The sequence below is a fragment of the Orycteropus afer genome, unplaced genomic scaffold (genome assembly GCF_000298275.1).
Source record: "Orycteropus afer afer isolate SDZICR_OR568_19922 unplaced genomic scaffold, OryAfe1.0 scaffold00024, whole genome shotgun sequence".
In the NCBI taxonomy this organism is placed as follows: Eukaryota; Metazoa; Chordata; class Mammalia; order Tubulidentata; family Orycteropodidae; genus Orycteropus; species Orycteropus afer.
The window spans coordinates 16718325-16734894 of record NW_006921611.1 but is presented as its reverse complement, the minus strand read 5'-3'; the positions used below and the strand labels follow the sequence as shown (position 1 = coordinate 16734894).

The window sequence follows — 16570 nt, the reverse complement described above, 5'->3', positions numbered from 1 at the left end:
ATCATATGGTTGTCTGATTCAAAATGGCCAAAACCAGTCCATTTCAGCTCACTAATGCCGAGGATATCAATCTTTATGCATTCCATTTCCTTTTTAACAACTTCCAATTTTCCTAGATTCATACTTCATACATTCCATGTTCCGATGATTAATGGAGGTAAATAGAATATTTAATTCCCTCACAGCTCTCCATTTGACATTTTACAAATGGTTCTTCTATTACTATTATGATACAGTATAGATTTTCTTTATGCTTTATGGTTACAGGCAAATGTGGTTATCATTAAGTGAGGGGGCTAAAGAGGCAATGAGGTGGACAGTGGTGAGAAGGATCATGTGTGACCTTGAGAAGCAAAGAAAGGGGCTCTGGAAAGTGTAAAATACTATCCAGGGGAAAGGAAAAAACACAAGGACTTTCTGTATTTTACGTGGGAGAGAAATCAGTAACAGGAAAGAAAAGAGATTCAGTAGAAATGAGATTGACATTAAGGATCTAAATTACTTGCAAAAGTCACAGGAAGGAATCAACCATCTAACTAACCAGTTGTTGTTGAGTTGATGATGACCTCATGTGTGTGGGGGGTGTGGATTTGGAAATGGGGGTGAAGGTCAGGTAGGGAGGTTGTAGGAGAAATCAAAGTAAAAACTACGGCAGGTTGAGTTTCTTGAACATAGTTGCCCATATATTCTTTGCCTCCATCATGTCCTTGTTTGCCACTCCAATCTGGCTTCTATGCTCACCACCCCTAAAATTGCTTTACCCATGTCATCAATAATTTCTTTGTTGCTGAAGTTAAGCAGCACATTCCAATTCCTATCTCACTGAACCTTTTTACAATTATGCAACACTTCCATTGACTCTTAACATCTATGGTACCCACCTCCCCTCTTTTCCCTTCAGCTTTCTCATTACCTGTCTGGCCACTACTCAGTCTCCTTAGCTGTCTCCTCTGCTGAGGGTACATATGGAATGTCTATATTCCACTGTTCTATGTTCCATCTTCTCCCCAATCTACATTCTTTCTGTGTGTGACATCACCTACTCCTATGGCTTAAATTATCAACTATTTCTTGATGACTCTCCAGATCAAGACTTCCATCTATTTCTGATTCTTGGTGCCAGATCCGAGTATCTAACTCTTTGCTGGACATTTCCAATTATTATTCCATAGATACCTTGCATTCAACACTTCAAACTGAACTTACACTCTCTGCTGCCTCTACTCTAGTTTAAGCCAAAATGGTTTCTATGCTTCCAACTGTATCTTCCTCCAATCCATTCTCCATCCTGCAGCTAGACTGATCTTTCTAAAATATAATCCTGTCACTCCTCAGTTTAATAGTCTCACACTGCTCTAAGTCCCAACTCTTTACAGTGGCTTTCTAGGCTATTCAACATCAGCCTCGGTCACCCTTCATGCTGCACAACAAGCCTGCACCTACTGCAATGTGCTTTCCTTTTTCACATCTAGGCATCCACACAGATTCTCATTGTCTGAATCATCCCATATGACTAACTTCTATTTCTCTTTTAAGTCTAGGCTTAAATAGCCATTTCTTCATCACTTTTCATGATCTTACCTCCTCTTTTTGAGGCTCAGTTAGGTTCCCTTTGGAATGCACTGTTCCCTCTTTGTAACCTTTATGAAATGGCATGGACATTGTTTTATATCTGGTGATCTCTTCAGATAGATACAGAGACTATATCTTGCTCACAATCACATCTTTAGCATACAGTATTCTGAAAAACTGGCTGAGCTCTAATCTTATAGGTGCGTTCATGACTGATTTGCTTCCTATCTAACATTAGGGCCTCCTATGTTACGATGGTAGTTGATCCACTGCCAGTAACATGTGGTAACCTAACTTTTAAAACAAAAAAGAGCAGCCAGTGTTCAGCTGGTAATGGATGCTTGGGGCACTTCTGAGTGGCAATCTGTGAGCCATGAAATGGTTGGGATATTGATATTTTGGTGTTATTTCATGATTTCTGAGAACAGTAAAGAAGAATACCTGAAAACAGGGCTGGGTTCAAAAATCTCAGGAGGTTACTTACTGTAATTATAGGAGATGACTAGAGACAGTCCCGTATTCCAATAAAAGAATGTCTAAAGTTAGGAGAGTGTAATGAAAAAAGAGATGGTACTCCCATCCATCCTTTAACAGCAGGAGGTTAAAAGGAAAGGAAGTAAGTTACTGCATACTTAATATGTATGGACCAAGAGTTAGCTGAATCCAGTTGATGAGTAAAAGTGAAATGTCCCATCCTCAAAATAGCTTGTTTTAAAACTTCTAGTAATTAGAAAGATCACACACTAGAGCTTTAGTATTTATCAATAATAGCCTAATGTAAAAAATACATTGCCTTCACAATCCTGAGTAGGTTAACGAACCTCTGGGCATCAGCTTCTCAATTAAAAATATGCAACTTCTGTCAGGTTGTGAGGCTCAGGTGGAAAGGGGCACTAAAAATTACATACTGACAGTCTCATTTGTGCTTGAAAGATCACTGAAGTGAGGTGGCTCAGGAAATCTGCCATCTCATTTCCTACATTTGTGATGTGTGAGGCTCTGATCTGGGAAGGATTATTCTTTTACACATGAGATATACAGCAATATATATTTTTAACAGAGGGTTACTGCTTTCAAATTTCCCTTTGAGAGGGTGACTCCCATTGTGTTTACTTATTATCATTTTTTTTTTTCCATGGGGAATGAGTGTATAAATTCTGCAGCTTTTTTCTCCATAGCAGAGAAAACTCAGGTCAGGGTAGTTTTTAAATCTCCATGGTTAAGAGGGATTGGGGGAGTGAAAAGAAGCATAGGTCTGATCTCTGATCAAACCTCTCTAATTGAAAGCCAATTTTGGGAGCTAACCTTATATATTGAAATATTAAACATACCATGGGTTGCTAGAAAAACAAGCAAATCTTTCTTGGAGAAAGTACAGCTAGAATGCTCCTTGTTGTTGTTGTTGTTATGTGCCGTCGAGTCGGCCCCGACTCATAGCAACCCCTCCTTGGGTTTCCTAGGCAGTATCACTACGGAAGTAGATTGCCCCATCTTCCTTCCGAAGAATGCTCCTTAGAAGTGAAAATGGCCACTTTGTTTCTCACACTTTGGTCACATTGTCAGAAGGGACCAATCCCTGGAGAAGGATGATCATTCTTGATAAAGTCAAGGGTCGGCAAAAAAGGGGAAGACCCTCAATGAGATGGAATGACATGGTGGCTGCAAAGATCAGCTCAAGTGTGGCAACAATCCTGAGGATGGTGCCCTGACTGGGAAGTGTTTCATTCTGTTGTACATAGGGTTGCTATGTGTTGGAACTGACTCAAAGGTACTTAACAACAGCTTTATATATGTAATTAATGTCTATGGGAGTAAGGAACTAAGGTTATGGTGCTAGCTGCAATTCCTGTCTGCATCACATCAGTAAGTGGAGAACTAGAAGCTTTATTCCTTGCCTGTTTCTCCTTGTGCCTCTCCTAGGAAGGTTTATTGAGGCATTTGATGTTTCCTGATCTGTAGTGGAGAGAAAGGGTGAAAGGAATTGTTTACTCTTCATTAAAGCTAACAGGCATGGAAAGAGACTGTATTTGGATGGCTGAGGTGATTGGCCTACTCTTAATCATTTCATTACATAGATTGCTGTTGTATGACTATAAAAAGTTATGAAAAAGTCTATCTGAGCCAGTCACTTTATTGCTCATGAAATTGGCAAGAATTCAGGAAATGACCAAAAGAGAAAAAACTCTCACATATTCTAAGAATCATCAGAAAGGAACTAATACTTAGTATTTACCTAATGCATGTCAGGTGTGGTTTTTTCCCCCCCATATATTTGAAAAATTGTTTATATCAACCATTCAAGTTAACACCATTTTCTCCCATTTTAGAGATGAACAAGCTGAGGCTTGAAAGGACAATCAATTGTTCCAAATCAGAAAATTAGTTAAATGATAGAGTTTGACCAGGTGTATCTACTTCTACAATCTTACACTTTTAATATTCTTTCAAAGGGTGTATTTTCCTAGGAAGACCTGAGGAAGCAGAGGAGAGAGATCCCCAGTCTAATAAGGCTCTCTCTCTCTCTCTGATCCCTAAGAAGCCACTGGAACTGTGTGCATTTTGGGAGTGGGAGGGCATGCAACACAGACGGCAATAAACACACAGGGAATGTTATAAACTTGAGAGGCATAAGAAATTTATTAACTTTTCAAGTTCCCATGACAGGGGTAAGGAAAGAAGTTCTGTGCATAGAGATTGAAAAGGGCTGAGAGATCTTTTCTAGTATAATTTCAGCTATGCCTGGTCCTCCTTCTGATGATGAAGTGGTTTGTTTTTGAGAAAGAAGGCCTTTTACTATTATCTTCACTCTTAATGAGGAAATACTAATTGAATTGCTCTATGTGGGCAAAAAAATATTAGGTTATTTCATAGTCAAGAAAGGTTTAAGAGTGATTGATAATGGAATGAGACCCTAATCAGATCATATTCCACTGGTAGAGTGGGTGTTGTGTATGTGTGTGCTGTGCGTGTGTCAAGGGAAGGTGGACTTTGAAGGAGTGAGCCATTATGACCTCATTAGAAGACACATTTAATTTATTCAACCAAAGTGGAAGAGGTATGCTTCCTTCCATCTTGGGCAGTACTATCTGTCTCTTTCACATTTTTAGGAGCCAGTACATTGGTGGCTGTAGTAGGATGGAGAGCACTTGCCACCTGGGGAAAAGGAGGGGAATTGGGAGTGATGAGTTATTAGAAGTCTTTGGACAGGAAAGTTACAGGTAGAAAGGTGAGAGAAAGAAGAGAATGGTTGTAGAACCTGAGTGTGCTACTGAGACATTTAAGGGCAGGTGCTAGCTCATGTTATCTTCACATCCCTTACCTGACAAAGATTAACACAGCAAGGACTGAATAAGTGAGTCTTTGTGAAACTGAATTAAAGCAGTCTTAGAGACTAGGAAAGGAACTCTGGTGGTGCAGTGATTAAGGCATTTGGCTACTAAACAAAAGGTTGGTGGTTCCAACCTACCAGCCACTCTGTGGGAGAAAGATGGGGTAGTCTGTTTCTGCAAAAAATTTGCAGCCTTGGGAAGGAAAACTGCCATATAGATAAGAGACAATGATTTTTTTGCAAGAAGGTAAAGGCAATATACCCAAAGTGAATGACCAACACAGTAACAGTAAGGAAAAGGAAGACACAGAGAGGGGCACGAGAGGTACAGGCAACAAAGATAAATACTGCTATATACACAATACTGCATTATCAGTAATAACAAACATTAATCTACAAGTAGATACACAGATAGACAGGCTAAATGATGAGGTATGTCTGGGCAAAAGGGAATATATCCATCACCGTATATTAAGTCTGACAGATGATATTTCTACATATGTATTTCTATGTACTATAAGAATGTCTCTCTCTCTCTCGCGCTCTCTCTCTCTCTCTCTCTCTCTCTCTCTCTCTCTCTATATATATATATATATATATAATAATAATATAATAGAGCTAATGGGGCAAAGTGATAATAACTTCTTAGCCACAATCAAACATTCTAAGGGAATGAGTCACTGGGCTTATGGTCTCAGGACCTTGGTTATGGGGGACATCAAGCTCAACTGGTATAACATACTACATAAAAACATAGTTCTATAACCTACTTTGGTGAGTAGCAACTGGGGTCTTAAAAGCTTGCAAGTGGCCATCTAAGATGCAGCAATTGGTCTCTCCCCATCTGGAGCAAAGAAGAATGAAGAAAACCAAAGGCACATGGAAACAATCAGTCCAAGGGACTAGTGGACCATGCAAACCTCAGTCTACTTGACCTTGAGACTAGAAGACCTGGGTGGTGCCTGGCTACCACTGTCAACCACTGGGAAAGGGATCAAAATAGGAGATCCTGGATAGAGTGGGAGAAAAATATTGAACAAAACTCAAATTCATAAACGAAAAGACCAGGCTTACTGGTATGACAGAGACTTGTGAAACCCCTGAAACTGTGGCCCTAGTCACTCTTTGGACTTGGAATTTAGCTCACTCCTGTGGCTTTCAGCCAAACAATAGACAGGCATATAGGGTGAACATTTATACCAGGTAGGCAAACACCTTAAGACAATCAGCCATGGGAGATCACAAGGGCATTATTTTCACATAGAAGTAGCTTGGAGGGCAGGACTGCATGGGAAAAAAGACACAAGGAAAAGGTTGCCACTGGGAAGAAGTGGGAACAGGGCTGTTATATTGTGGGGATTGCAATCAATGTCATGAAACAAAATATGTATGAACTGTTGCGTGGAATATGAATTTTCTCTGTAAATCTCTGTAAATCAAACACAAACATAAAATATTTATAGCCTTAGAAACCCTACAGGAAAGTCCTACTCTGTCCTATTGGGTCTCTATGAGGCAGAATCAAATCAGTGGCAGTGGGTTTGGTTTTTTGTTTTGGGGACTAGAGGAAAGGTGTCCATTACCATTACTAACCATCCAAATGACAGAGAATTGGCCGAAGAAGGGAGGAAGAAGAAGGAGCGACTACTTTTTTCTCAATGACATCTGAACCCCAGAAGTGTTAATACTGGCATTCTAGTTGCACAAGGGGGAAACTTGAGGGTGATATGTCATTTCTACAGCACATGTCCTACTCAACAGGTCCTGTGAGAAGAGCTGCCTGATATGCTATCCATATCCTCTGAGCACCAAGATGTCAGTGGCAATAGCAGTGAAGTCAGAATTTGAAAATTTTTCAGGAAAGAAAACTGCTTCCTTTGTAGTACTGGACAGTTTGTGACAAATGTGACTTCATCTCATTTTTTGTGATACCTTCCATTGTTTGAAATATTATCATTTTTCATCATTTTTCTATTGCTTGCTAACCCCATCCAAATGTAAATAAAAATTGTTTGCCATTCTTTGAACATGTCACATTCTCTCTAATAATTCACTGCTGGGCTAAAATGCCATTTCTTGCTTTGGCTGCCTAGCAAAATTCTGCTCATCCTTCAGTTGAAGGTGTGTTAACTCCTCAGAAAAGCACTCTCTGATCTTCTCAGGCAGGCCTGGATGTCTCCTTCCATGTGCCTTTTCTGTGCCTCCATAAGTAGGACAAGTGTTTGGTGAATGTTCAATTTACTTGCCTCTCCCCCTAGTTTGTCGGCTCTACATAAGCAGGAATTGTGTCTTAGTCATCTCTGGAAGCCCAGTATTTACTATGGTACCTGACATATGGTTAACTCTAAATAACTAAAATATTCTGACTCATAGCGACCCTATAGGACAGAGTAGAACTAATCCATAAGGCTTCCAAAGCTGTAAGTCTTTATGGAAGCAGACTGCCTCATCTTTCTCCCGTGGAGAGGCTGGTGAGTTTAAACCACCTATCTTTTGGCGAGCAGTCGAATGTCTTACACACTGCACCACCACAGCTCCTTAAACTATGTAAGGATATTCATCCTAAACTGTAAAACTATCACCTTGCAATCATGTAACTTACTTTTCGTACTGTCTGCCATCATGAGCTGGTAGATGAGTAGTCTAAAAAGGTTAAGCATTAGCCAGGTCTGGGGCATTAGTCAGCTCTTTAGGACACAACTATCACCAGTACTTGGCCTCTGACACACTCTATGTTGTTGTTAACTGCTGTTTTGAGTTGGCCCCTGGCTTATGGTGACACCCTGGAAGAAAATGCAGAAAATGCTGCCCAGTTCTGTGCTATTGTCATAACTGGTTATAGATATGAATGTTGTGATTCATAGGTATCACTAGCTGATTTTAGGAAGTAGATTGCCAGGCCTTTTTCCCTAGTCCATCTTAATCTGGAAGCTCTGCAGAAACATATTCATTATAACATGCAAGCCTACAATGACAGACAGGAGGTAGCTGCGCTTGAGGTGCACTGGCTGGGAATTGAACCCAGGCTTCCTGCATGGAAAGCAAGAATTCTACCACTGAACCACCACTGCTTCTATTGCTGTGACTTAGGAGTAATCCAAGCTTCAGCAGACAGTATTACTGTTAACTCACTCTACAGTGCTTGGCATTTTCAGATGTAGATGACCATAACTATTGGTGACTCATTGCCACTGAGTCAATTCCGACTCATAGCAGCCTTATAGGACAGAGAAGAACTGTCCCATAGTGTTTCCAATGTTGTAATCTTTATGGAAGTAGACTGCTATATCTTTCTCTCACAGAGCTGCTGGTGGGTTTGAAATGCTGACTTCTGGGTTAGCAGTCAAGCACTTAACCACTATGTCACCAGGGCTCCTTAGATGACCATAAAAACCAAAAACCAAACTCACTGCTGTCAATCGAATCCAATTCATAGCCACCCCTCCTTGGGTTTCTGAGGTGGTATCACTATAGAAGTGGATTGCCCAATCTTCATTCTGAGGAGTGGCTGGTGGGTTTGAACCACCAGCCATCTGTTTAGCAGTCAAATGCCTTATGCACTACACCACCTTAGATGGCCATAGGGTCTTCATATTTATATGGACTATGGGCAATCTATTTCCATAGTGATACCACCTCGGAAACCCAAGGAGGGGTCGCTGTGAGTCAAATCCAACTCGATGGCAGTGAATTTTTTTTTTTTTTTGGTATATGCCATTAAAAAAAAAAAAAATACAGATCAAGAGGAAGGTAATTAAGTGACCAGTACAGATACATATGTAATGATGCTGACCTGCTAAGATTAAGCTTCCACTGACTGAGGAGCTAGTTTTAGGATCTATGTGAGGCTTCTGGGAACAGATAGTAGCTGACAGCATGTTGAGATTTTAAGTATCTGTTATACTCTTTCAGTCTCTTCCTTTCTTAACAGTGTTAACAATAAGGAGAAAACAGAAGAGAGAATGGCTGCCCCTTTCCTGATTTATGCTCATCCGAAGTAGATACTTTTCAGCTACACTGGCATTTTTATTGACTTAAATATCAACCTGATATATAGTCCACACCTCTACTTTGCACTCTCTCACACAAATACATAATTTCCTCCGTGCTAGGTTTTTCTCTTTGAAGGAGGAATTTCACTGAACTTTCCCCCAAATGCACATTTGCCATGCTCCAGAGGTACCATAAATCTGGAGATATAATCTAATTTTCCAGCTCTAATCCAAATGGATGTTGATGCTTCAAACTTTACAAAGTCATTCTCTTGTTGGTATTTAGTCCCTTCTCTTCTACATCTGTATGAGTCAAACTCATATCATTACACTCATCTGAGGGAGAGAACAATGAGACAGACATGGCTAGGGGCTGCAAACAGCATCTCTCTCTCTCCATCCACTGTCAAATGTTGAAAACAAGAGTACTTTTCCTCTCTTCCCAGGCCCAGCCTGGGATGGAAATCCTGTAGGTGGAAATCCTGTGGTTAGGTGTTCAATGAAATGCTTCTGCTAAAGACAGCTGCACCCCTTATGGAGATTTGAAAGAAAATGAAAATGTAAGCTAAGAGAATGGGGTTTATGCTGGGGAAACCATTGTTGATAGGTGAAATTTTATTTCAAAGGGTTATTCCCAGCAGAGACAAAGCTAGCTGAAATACCAGTGTGGGGCCAGCATGTACACACATGCTGCTTTAGCAGAAAGCCAATGCAGTTGACTTATGAATTAAAAGCTGGGCTGACTCCACAGGGAAATAAAGTCAATATAAGATTATCTGGCCACCTAGAAACACAGTCTCCTAATATCAACATATTCTTCATTTCCTCCTTTGTCCTTATAAAGTAATGTGCAAATTTTAGAAGAACGTCATTTTCTTTGGGCTCTCTTGGTTTCAGTCAAATCCACAGTTCTCTCTGTTAAGGCTATTTACCCATATAAGACAGCTCTGACTCAACATGAAGCATCCCATGGTCTGACATTCCTTGCCTGATCTATTACAAAAGAGAGACAACAAAAGGTCTGTATTAGATATGTTGTTATGTGCCATCAAGTCAGACCTGACTCATAGTTACCCTTCCTTGGGTTACTGAGGTGGTAGTATTAGATATAGTCCTTCTCAATCTAGACAACTAAAAAAGTTCTGATAAAGAGAAAGTAGTATTATAAAAATATTCCTTACAAAGCTTCCTTATGTTCGCCTATATGGATAATTAAAATGGTAAAGAAAGGTTGTGGTGAGAGAAATACTGTCACCAACTGCTTGCTTGGTGAAAATACTTATTGTTATAACTCAGGGAATGAAAATTGGTACAAAGTTCCTAGAAGTACTTTAGAAATATGCTTTAAGAATTTTAGTCAGTTCTTACCCTGTAACTCATGACACTCCCAGAAATCTATCTTAAGGAAATAAACAGACATGTGCACAAATACAAAGGTACTGTTAATGTATAACTGTCAATAACCATAAAGAGAATTGTCTAAAAATGGAGGAAAAGGTAAGTTATATAGTATTCATTTAAAAATAAATGCTTTCATAAATCATATAAGGAAACAAGAAGGAAAAAAAAAAAACCATAACAACATACCATTTTAGTGTTACCAGACACCAAACTGACAAAAAAGAAATAAATAAAAAACTTTTGAGTTACATGAGAAAGATGCTAAAACTTTATTACAGTGTGATTCCAAAGATATTAAAACATCATTTATTAGACATTACTGAGGGCAGTGTAATTACTATCAGCCTGAACAGTGTGCCCTTCCTTCACAGTGGAAGCTAGAATACTGTTGGGCCCTGCAAAGTAGTATACTTCACTCTAGTGAACAAGCTCCAGGGACCACCTTTCAAAGGCTCGGAACCTATAAACTGTATATGAAACCGATTTCCAGGTTTCAGGATTGGAAGAAAGGATCTTGACAGGGAATAGTCTGGTTCAAAATCTTATTTAGGTAATTTTCAGTTTGTGTTTAAGTATAATCACTTAAGAACTTGAATAGAAATACATGAGTTATTTTTAGGTAGGTTCCAAATAGTTAAATAATATAAATGAAAGATACAGCTACATGATCTATAAACCAGAAAAAAGAACAAACTCACTGCCGTTGAATCAATCCTGACTCATGGCGACCCCTCCTTGGGTTTCCGAGGCGGCATTTCTAAAGAAGTAGATTGTCCAGTCTTCCTTCTGAGGAGTGACTGGTGGGTTTGAACCTCCAGCCTTCTGATTAGCGGCCAAATTGCCTTAATCACTACACCACCAGAGCCACTACATGATCTACAGATCTACCACGATACATCTACATGCTCTATTAAAAAAAAAAAAAAAAAACCTCTTTGCCATCAAGTCGGATCTGACTCATAGTAACCCCTTTTTGGGTTTTTGAGGCAGTATCTCTATGGAAGTAGACTGCCCAACCTTCCTTCCGAGGAGTGGCTGGTGGGTTTGAACTGCCAGCCTTCTGGTTAGCAGTCAAATGCCTTAGGCACTACACCACCAGAGCTCCAAACTCAGGGACTGCCACAGGTCTGTATCTGTACAGACCATGTGAAGTCTAACTTACCAATTATGTTCATAAAAAATATTGGATCTAATTAGAACACACCCAGCCATTTCTCTAATCAGCTATACTGAAAGATACTTCTTTTCTACCAAAAAAGAAAAATAAATCTAAAAAATAGTTTAAACATCAATTAAACAGTCTCTTGGGTATCTGATGTAGCCTTTGCATATAATAAATGTTTCAATGTTTCCTTGGGTACCATGTTTAATTATGGTTTCATAAAGTTCTATAGTTTTTTTTTTTTTAAAGTTATTTTACCTTTTGCAAGTAAAGAACAGTTCCCTTCAATACAGCATAAAAGGTTTTCCATCCTCGCTTTCCTCTTGGAGCTAGAAAGGGAAAAAAAGGAAAATTTTATTTGAGAGAAATTAGTAGTAACTGGTATTTCAGAAAGAGAATCTAAATGATGAACATGGTGAATGAGTTTCATTGTGTCTGGTTTATTAAGCACCAAAACGAATAATAGCAGCTAAATTTTTGGACCTTTACTGTGTGTCAGGCAGTAGTCTAAAAGTGTCTTCCATGTATTATATCATTTAATCCTCATAATAATTCTGTGAAGTATGTATTATTAATATCCCTTTTTGAAAAAATAAATTAATAAAACAGAAGCACAGAGAAATAACAATCCTGTTTATTGTGGTCACAAAACCAGTGAGAGTTCTCTGCTTACTGGAGACTTGTACCAGGAAGCATGGCTCAAGAGTCTGCCCTCTAACAGAAAGGGCTTAAAGACCAGAAAAGCAAAGAAGTATACTGAAACTATATGTTAATTCCAGGGAAGGCTTATAGGGCTTATGTACCAGAGTCTAAAAACAATAAAAAACTATCAGAATATGGGCTTTTACCACAATAGCTGATTTAACCACTCTCAGCAGTTCTCCCTTAATCAGATTATACCTGTAATTATCACTTCCTTAGAATCCTGTGCACACTTCTGCTGCAGATCTTGCTGTACTATAATTTTTTTTTTTTTTTTTTTTTTGTCTAAATGTCTCTTTCACTAGACTATGAATCACCTGAGGGCATGTATCTTTCATCTTTCTACTTCACAGAACTTAGTACAGTCAAGACAGATATTGGGAACACTCATAAAAATTTTCCCAATGAATTAATCTTTTAAGAAGGCCTTATATTCCTTTTTTTTTTTTTCTTGAGTACAGAGTTTCTCTATTCATTTATATAAGCTTTTACAGATTGTCATAAACACAGATTAAGAAAAGTTTATTATTTATAGGTAGTCCCTGGGTTACAAATGGCATTCCTTCCAAAGTAGTCTTTAAGTCAAATTTGTAGGTGAGTCAGAACAGGTACATGTGGTTCTTTTTTAGCTTTACTTTAGTTCAAGAAAAACAGCTCTGGTGGTGCTGTGGTTAAGGCATTGGGGTGCTAACCAAAAGGTTAGCAGTTCAAACCCACCAGCTGCTCTGCAGAAGAAAGACAAGACAGTCTGTTTCTGTAAAGATTTACAGCCTTGGAAACCCTGTGGGGGTTGCTATGAGTTGGAATTAACTCCAAGGCAGTGGCTCTTAGTGCAAGAAAAAGCTAAGAAAGCTTTTCAGTGACCTAAAATCTATAAATTAAGCAAGTAAAGGCAACTGTGATGAAGAATTTGTTGTGCTAGGGAGGGGGTGGTTCAATTGTTTCAAAGTGAGGGCAAATTAACAAAACATTAAAGGGCAAGTACAAGTTGCCCATAAATTAGAAATCTGTAACCAGGGATTTACTGCATTCTTAATCTAACAAATTTAAAATCTGTAACTGGAAAAACTTAACTTCCTGAATATAATTTTTCTAAACAAATCTACTTTGAAAGGGAGGGCTATATTATTTTTTTCCCATTATCAAAAATGTCACTATCTTTTTACTGTACCTGATTAAAATAGGAAGTACATCATTCTAAAGCAAATTCTTTAAATCTCCTTTGAAGACAACAAGAATCCCTAGGTTTAGAAATCTATGTAAATATCCACCTTAGGGAATGCCTTAGGAAGTCCTGCCAACACCATACTGAGATATTCACCTGGCAAAAAAAAAAAAAAAAAAAGACTCAAAACATCTGCTCTGCAGATTTTCAGGAAAGAAAAAATAAAAATATCTTCTATTTCCACTAGGTGAGGCTTAAAAGTGTATACTCTAAATAACCAAAAAAGTACACAATAAAAAAAAAAAAGACTCCAATAATGTATCAAAAAAATAATTCATTATGATCAAGTGGAGCTCATATCAAGTATGCAAGGATGGTTCAACATTAGAAAAACAATCAACATCATCCATTACATAAAGGAAACAAAGGAAAAGAAACATGATAATACCAATCGATGTAGAAAAGGCATTTGATAAAATCCAAACCCATTTCTGATCAAAACTGTCCACAAAATAGGAATAGAAGGGACATTCCTCAACATAATAAAGGACATATGCAAAACCAACAGCCAATATTATTCTCAATGGAGAGAGACTGAAACCATTCCTCTTGCAAACAGGAACCACACAAGGATGCCCTCTATCACCACTTCTACTCAACATTGTACTGGAAGTCCTAGCCAGGGCAATAAGGCAAGAAAGGGAAATCAAAGGCATCCAAATTGGCAAGGAAGGAAAACGTAAAACTATCCCTATTTGCTGATGATATGATCCTATATACCCAGAAAACCAAAGATACTCAGTCAAAAATCGACTGGAACTAATTGAGAGATTTAGCATAGTGGCAGGATACAAGATCAACATCGAAAAATCAGTTGGATTCCTCTACACCAGCAAAGAGACTGATGAAAAAGACATAAGGAAATCAATACCATTTACAAAACGCAAACACAAATGTGACCACTGGCATGGAGTTGGATCTGACTCATAGCGACCCCTCCTAAAGGGATTTTCAAGTAATATTTGACAATAAGAATCACAGAACCTTGTGGATCTTTTCATTTATTTTACCCTACAGTGAGTAGGAAGCAGCCACAGAGCCAGGGCTGATATTCATCAAGTGTACTGCTACCACTGTACACATTGTTTACAATTACATTCCTTGTGCTTTGGCTGGTGCTTTTTCTGATATTTCAGAGCTCATGCTATCTAAGAGTTATAAATTCTCCAAGACATCCTATCCTGAGTCTGCTTTAGTTGGGTACCTTTCCTTGTATAAAAACCAGTGTAAAATCGGGAAATTGAGTGCTGCAGGTCAGGTGGGATCTCAGTCTCCATATCTGCAAAATGGACATTGTAATAATATTTTCTGGTACCAGAAAGATGTTTACTTGTGTTTTATTAACTATGCAAAAGCATTCAATTGTGTGGATCACAACAAATTATGGATAACATTGAGAAGAATGGGAATTCCAGAACATTTAATTGTACTCATGAGGAACCTGTACATAGACCAGGAGGCTGTCATTCAAACAGAACAAGGGGATACTACATGGTTTAAAGTCAGGATGGGAGTACATCAAGGTTGTATCCTTTCACCACACTTGTTCAATCTGTAATGCTGAGCAGATAACCTGAGAAGGTGGACTATATGAAGAAGAACATGACATTAGGATTGGAGGAAAACTCATTAACTTATAATACACAGACAACACAAGTTTGCTTGCTGAAAGTGAGATGACTTACTGATGAAGACTGGAGACTACAGTCTGTGGTATGGCTTACACCTCAATATAAAGAAAACAAAAATCCTCATAACTGGACCAATAAGCAGTATCACAGTAAATAGAAAAAAGATTGAAGTTGTCAAAGACTTCATATTACTTGGTTCTGCAATCAACACCAATAGAAGCAGCAGTCAAGAAATCAGACAACATATTGCACTGGGCAAATCTGCTGCAAAAGACCTTTTTCAAGTGCTGAAGAGCAAAAATGTCTCCTTGAGGACTGAGGTGTGTCTAACCCAAGCCACGGTATTTTCAATTGCCTCATATGCATGTGAGACCTGGACAAAGAATAAGGAAGACCGAAGAAGAGTTGATGCTTTTGAGTTGTGGTGTCGGCGACAAATACCAAAAGAAAGAACTAACAAATCTGTCCTGGAAGAAGTGCAGCCAGAATGCTCCTTGGAAGCGAGAATGGCCAGACTCTGTCTCATCTTTGGACATGTTGGAAGGGACCATTCCCTGGAGAAGGATATCATGCTTGGTAAAGTGGAGGGTCAACAAAAGTGGGGAAGGCCCTTGTTTTGGTTACCTAGTGCCTCTCTAACAGAAATGCCATGAATGGGATGGTTTTAACAAATAGGAGTTTATTCTCTTAAATTTTGGAGGCTTTAAGTCCGAGTTCAAAGTGGAGGGCTCTAATGGCTGGTGAAAGCCCCTCAACCTTGGGCTTCAGCTCTGCTTCTTGCTCCCAGACCACTGAAGCTGGAGGCTTTTCTTCACTCAGACAGCTTCTGGCTGCTGAGTCTGACAAGCCCAAGGTTGTCAAGTAAAAAGGCACAGTCCCAATGTTACCAAACAACATGGCAGTCCACTAATTTAAGTCCAGATGAAGTCTCAAGATCGGCTGGGAATGGCAGGCTGTTGAACAACGACTTGGCTACATGCAGGGTTCAAGCATGCTAAAAGACTAGAGACCATTCACAAAGCTGCTGCTTATATATGGAAGCAGATCAGATTTCTAAAGCAGCTACTCAGGTGCTCAAAAAGGTTGTACCACGGAGGTCATTACCAATCTCACTATGGGTAACAACTACATCCAGCCACTTAACCAGGCCCAGACAAGTTGACCCACAAACTTAACTATCACCGCCCTCAACAAGATGGACTGACACAGTGGCTGCAATGATGGGCCCAGGGATGGTGACACTGGCACAGGGTCGGCCTGGCAGTGTTTCATTCTGTTGTGCATAGGGTTGCTAAGAGTTGGAGGTGACTTGACAGCACCTAACAAAAATAACAATAACAACAACAATAGTATTTTCCTCATAGAATTGGGCATTCAGTTAATAGGTGTCATGCATTGAAACTGTGCTTAAAACAGTACTTGCTTAGTGTGGTATAGTAAATTACTTTGTGTGGCTTTTCTACCCATAAGTCTTTGTAAACTCCAAGGTGGGATTTGCTATGAGCAACTGAGGAGCTCCTGATTGCTGAAGGTGTCCACCTGGAGTATTTCTATTGG

The 16570-nt window shown here is 39.1% G+C and overlaps 1 protein-coding gene and 1 non-coding gene across 2 annotated transcripts in view; both read right to left on the bottom strand.

Annotated features, from left to right (window-relative positions):
- Positions 1 to 16570, bottom strand: part of PSD3 (pleckstrin and Sec7 domain containing 3) — a 576478-nt gene that overhangs the window by 86109 nt on the left and 473799 nt on the right. The window contains exon 12 of the mRNA XM_007935046.2: positions 11714 to 11784. Within this exon, the coding sequence (XP_007933237.2) occupies positions 11714 to 11784 (71 nt within the window). The remainder of the gene's footprint in view (positions 1 to 11713; positions 11785 to 16570) is intronic.
- TRNAG-UCC lies at positions 7901 to 7971 on the bottom strand. The gene has a single exon. It is a non-coding gene; the product is annotated as a tRNA-Gly (tRNA).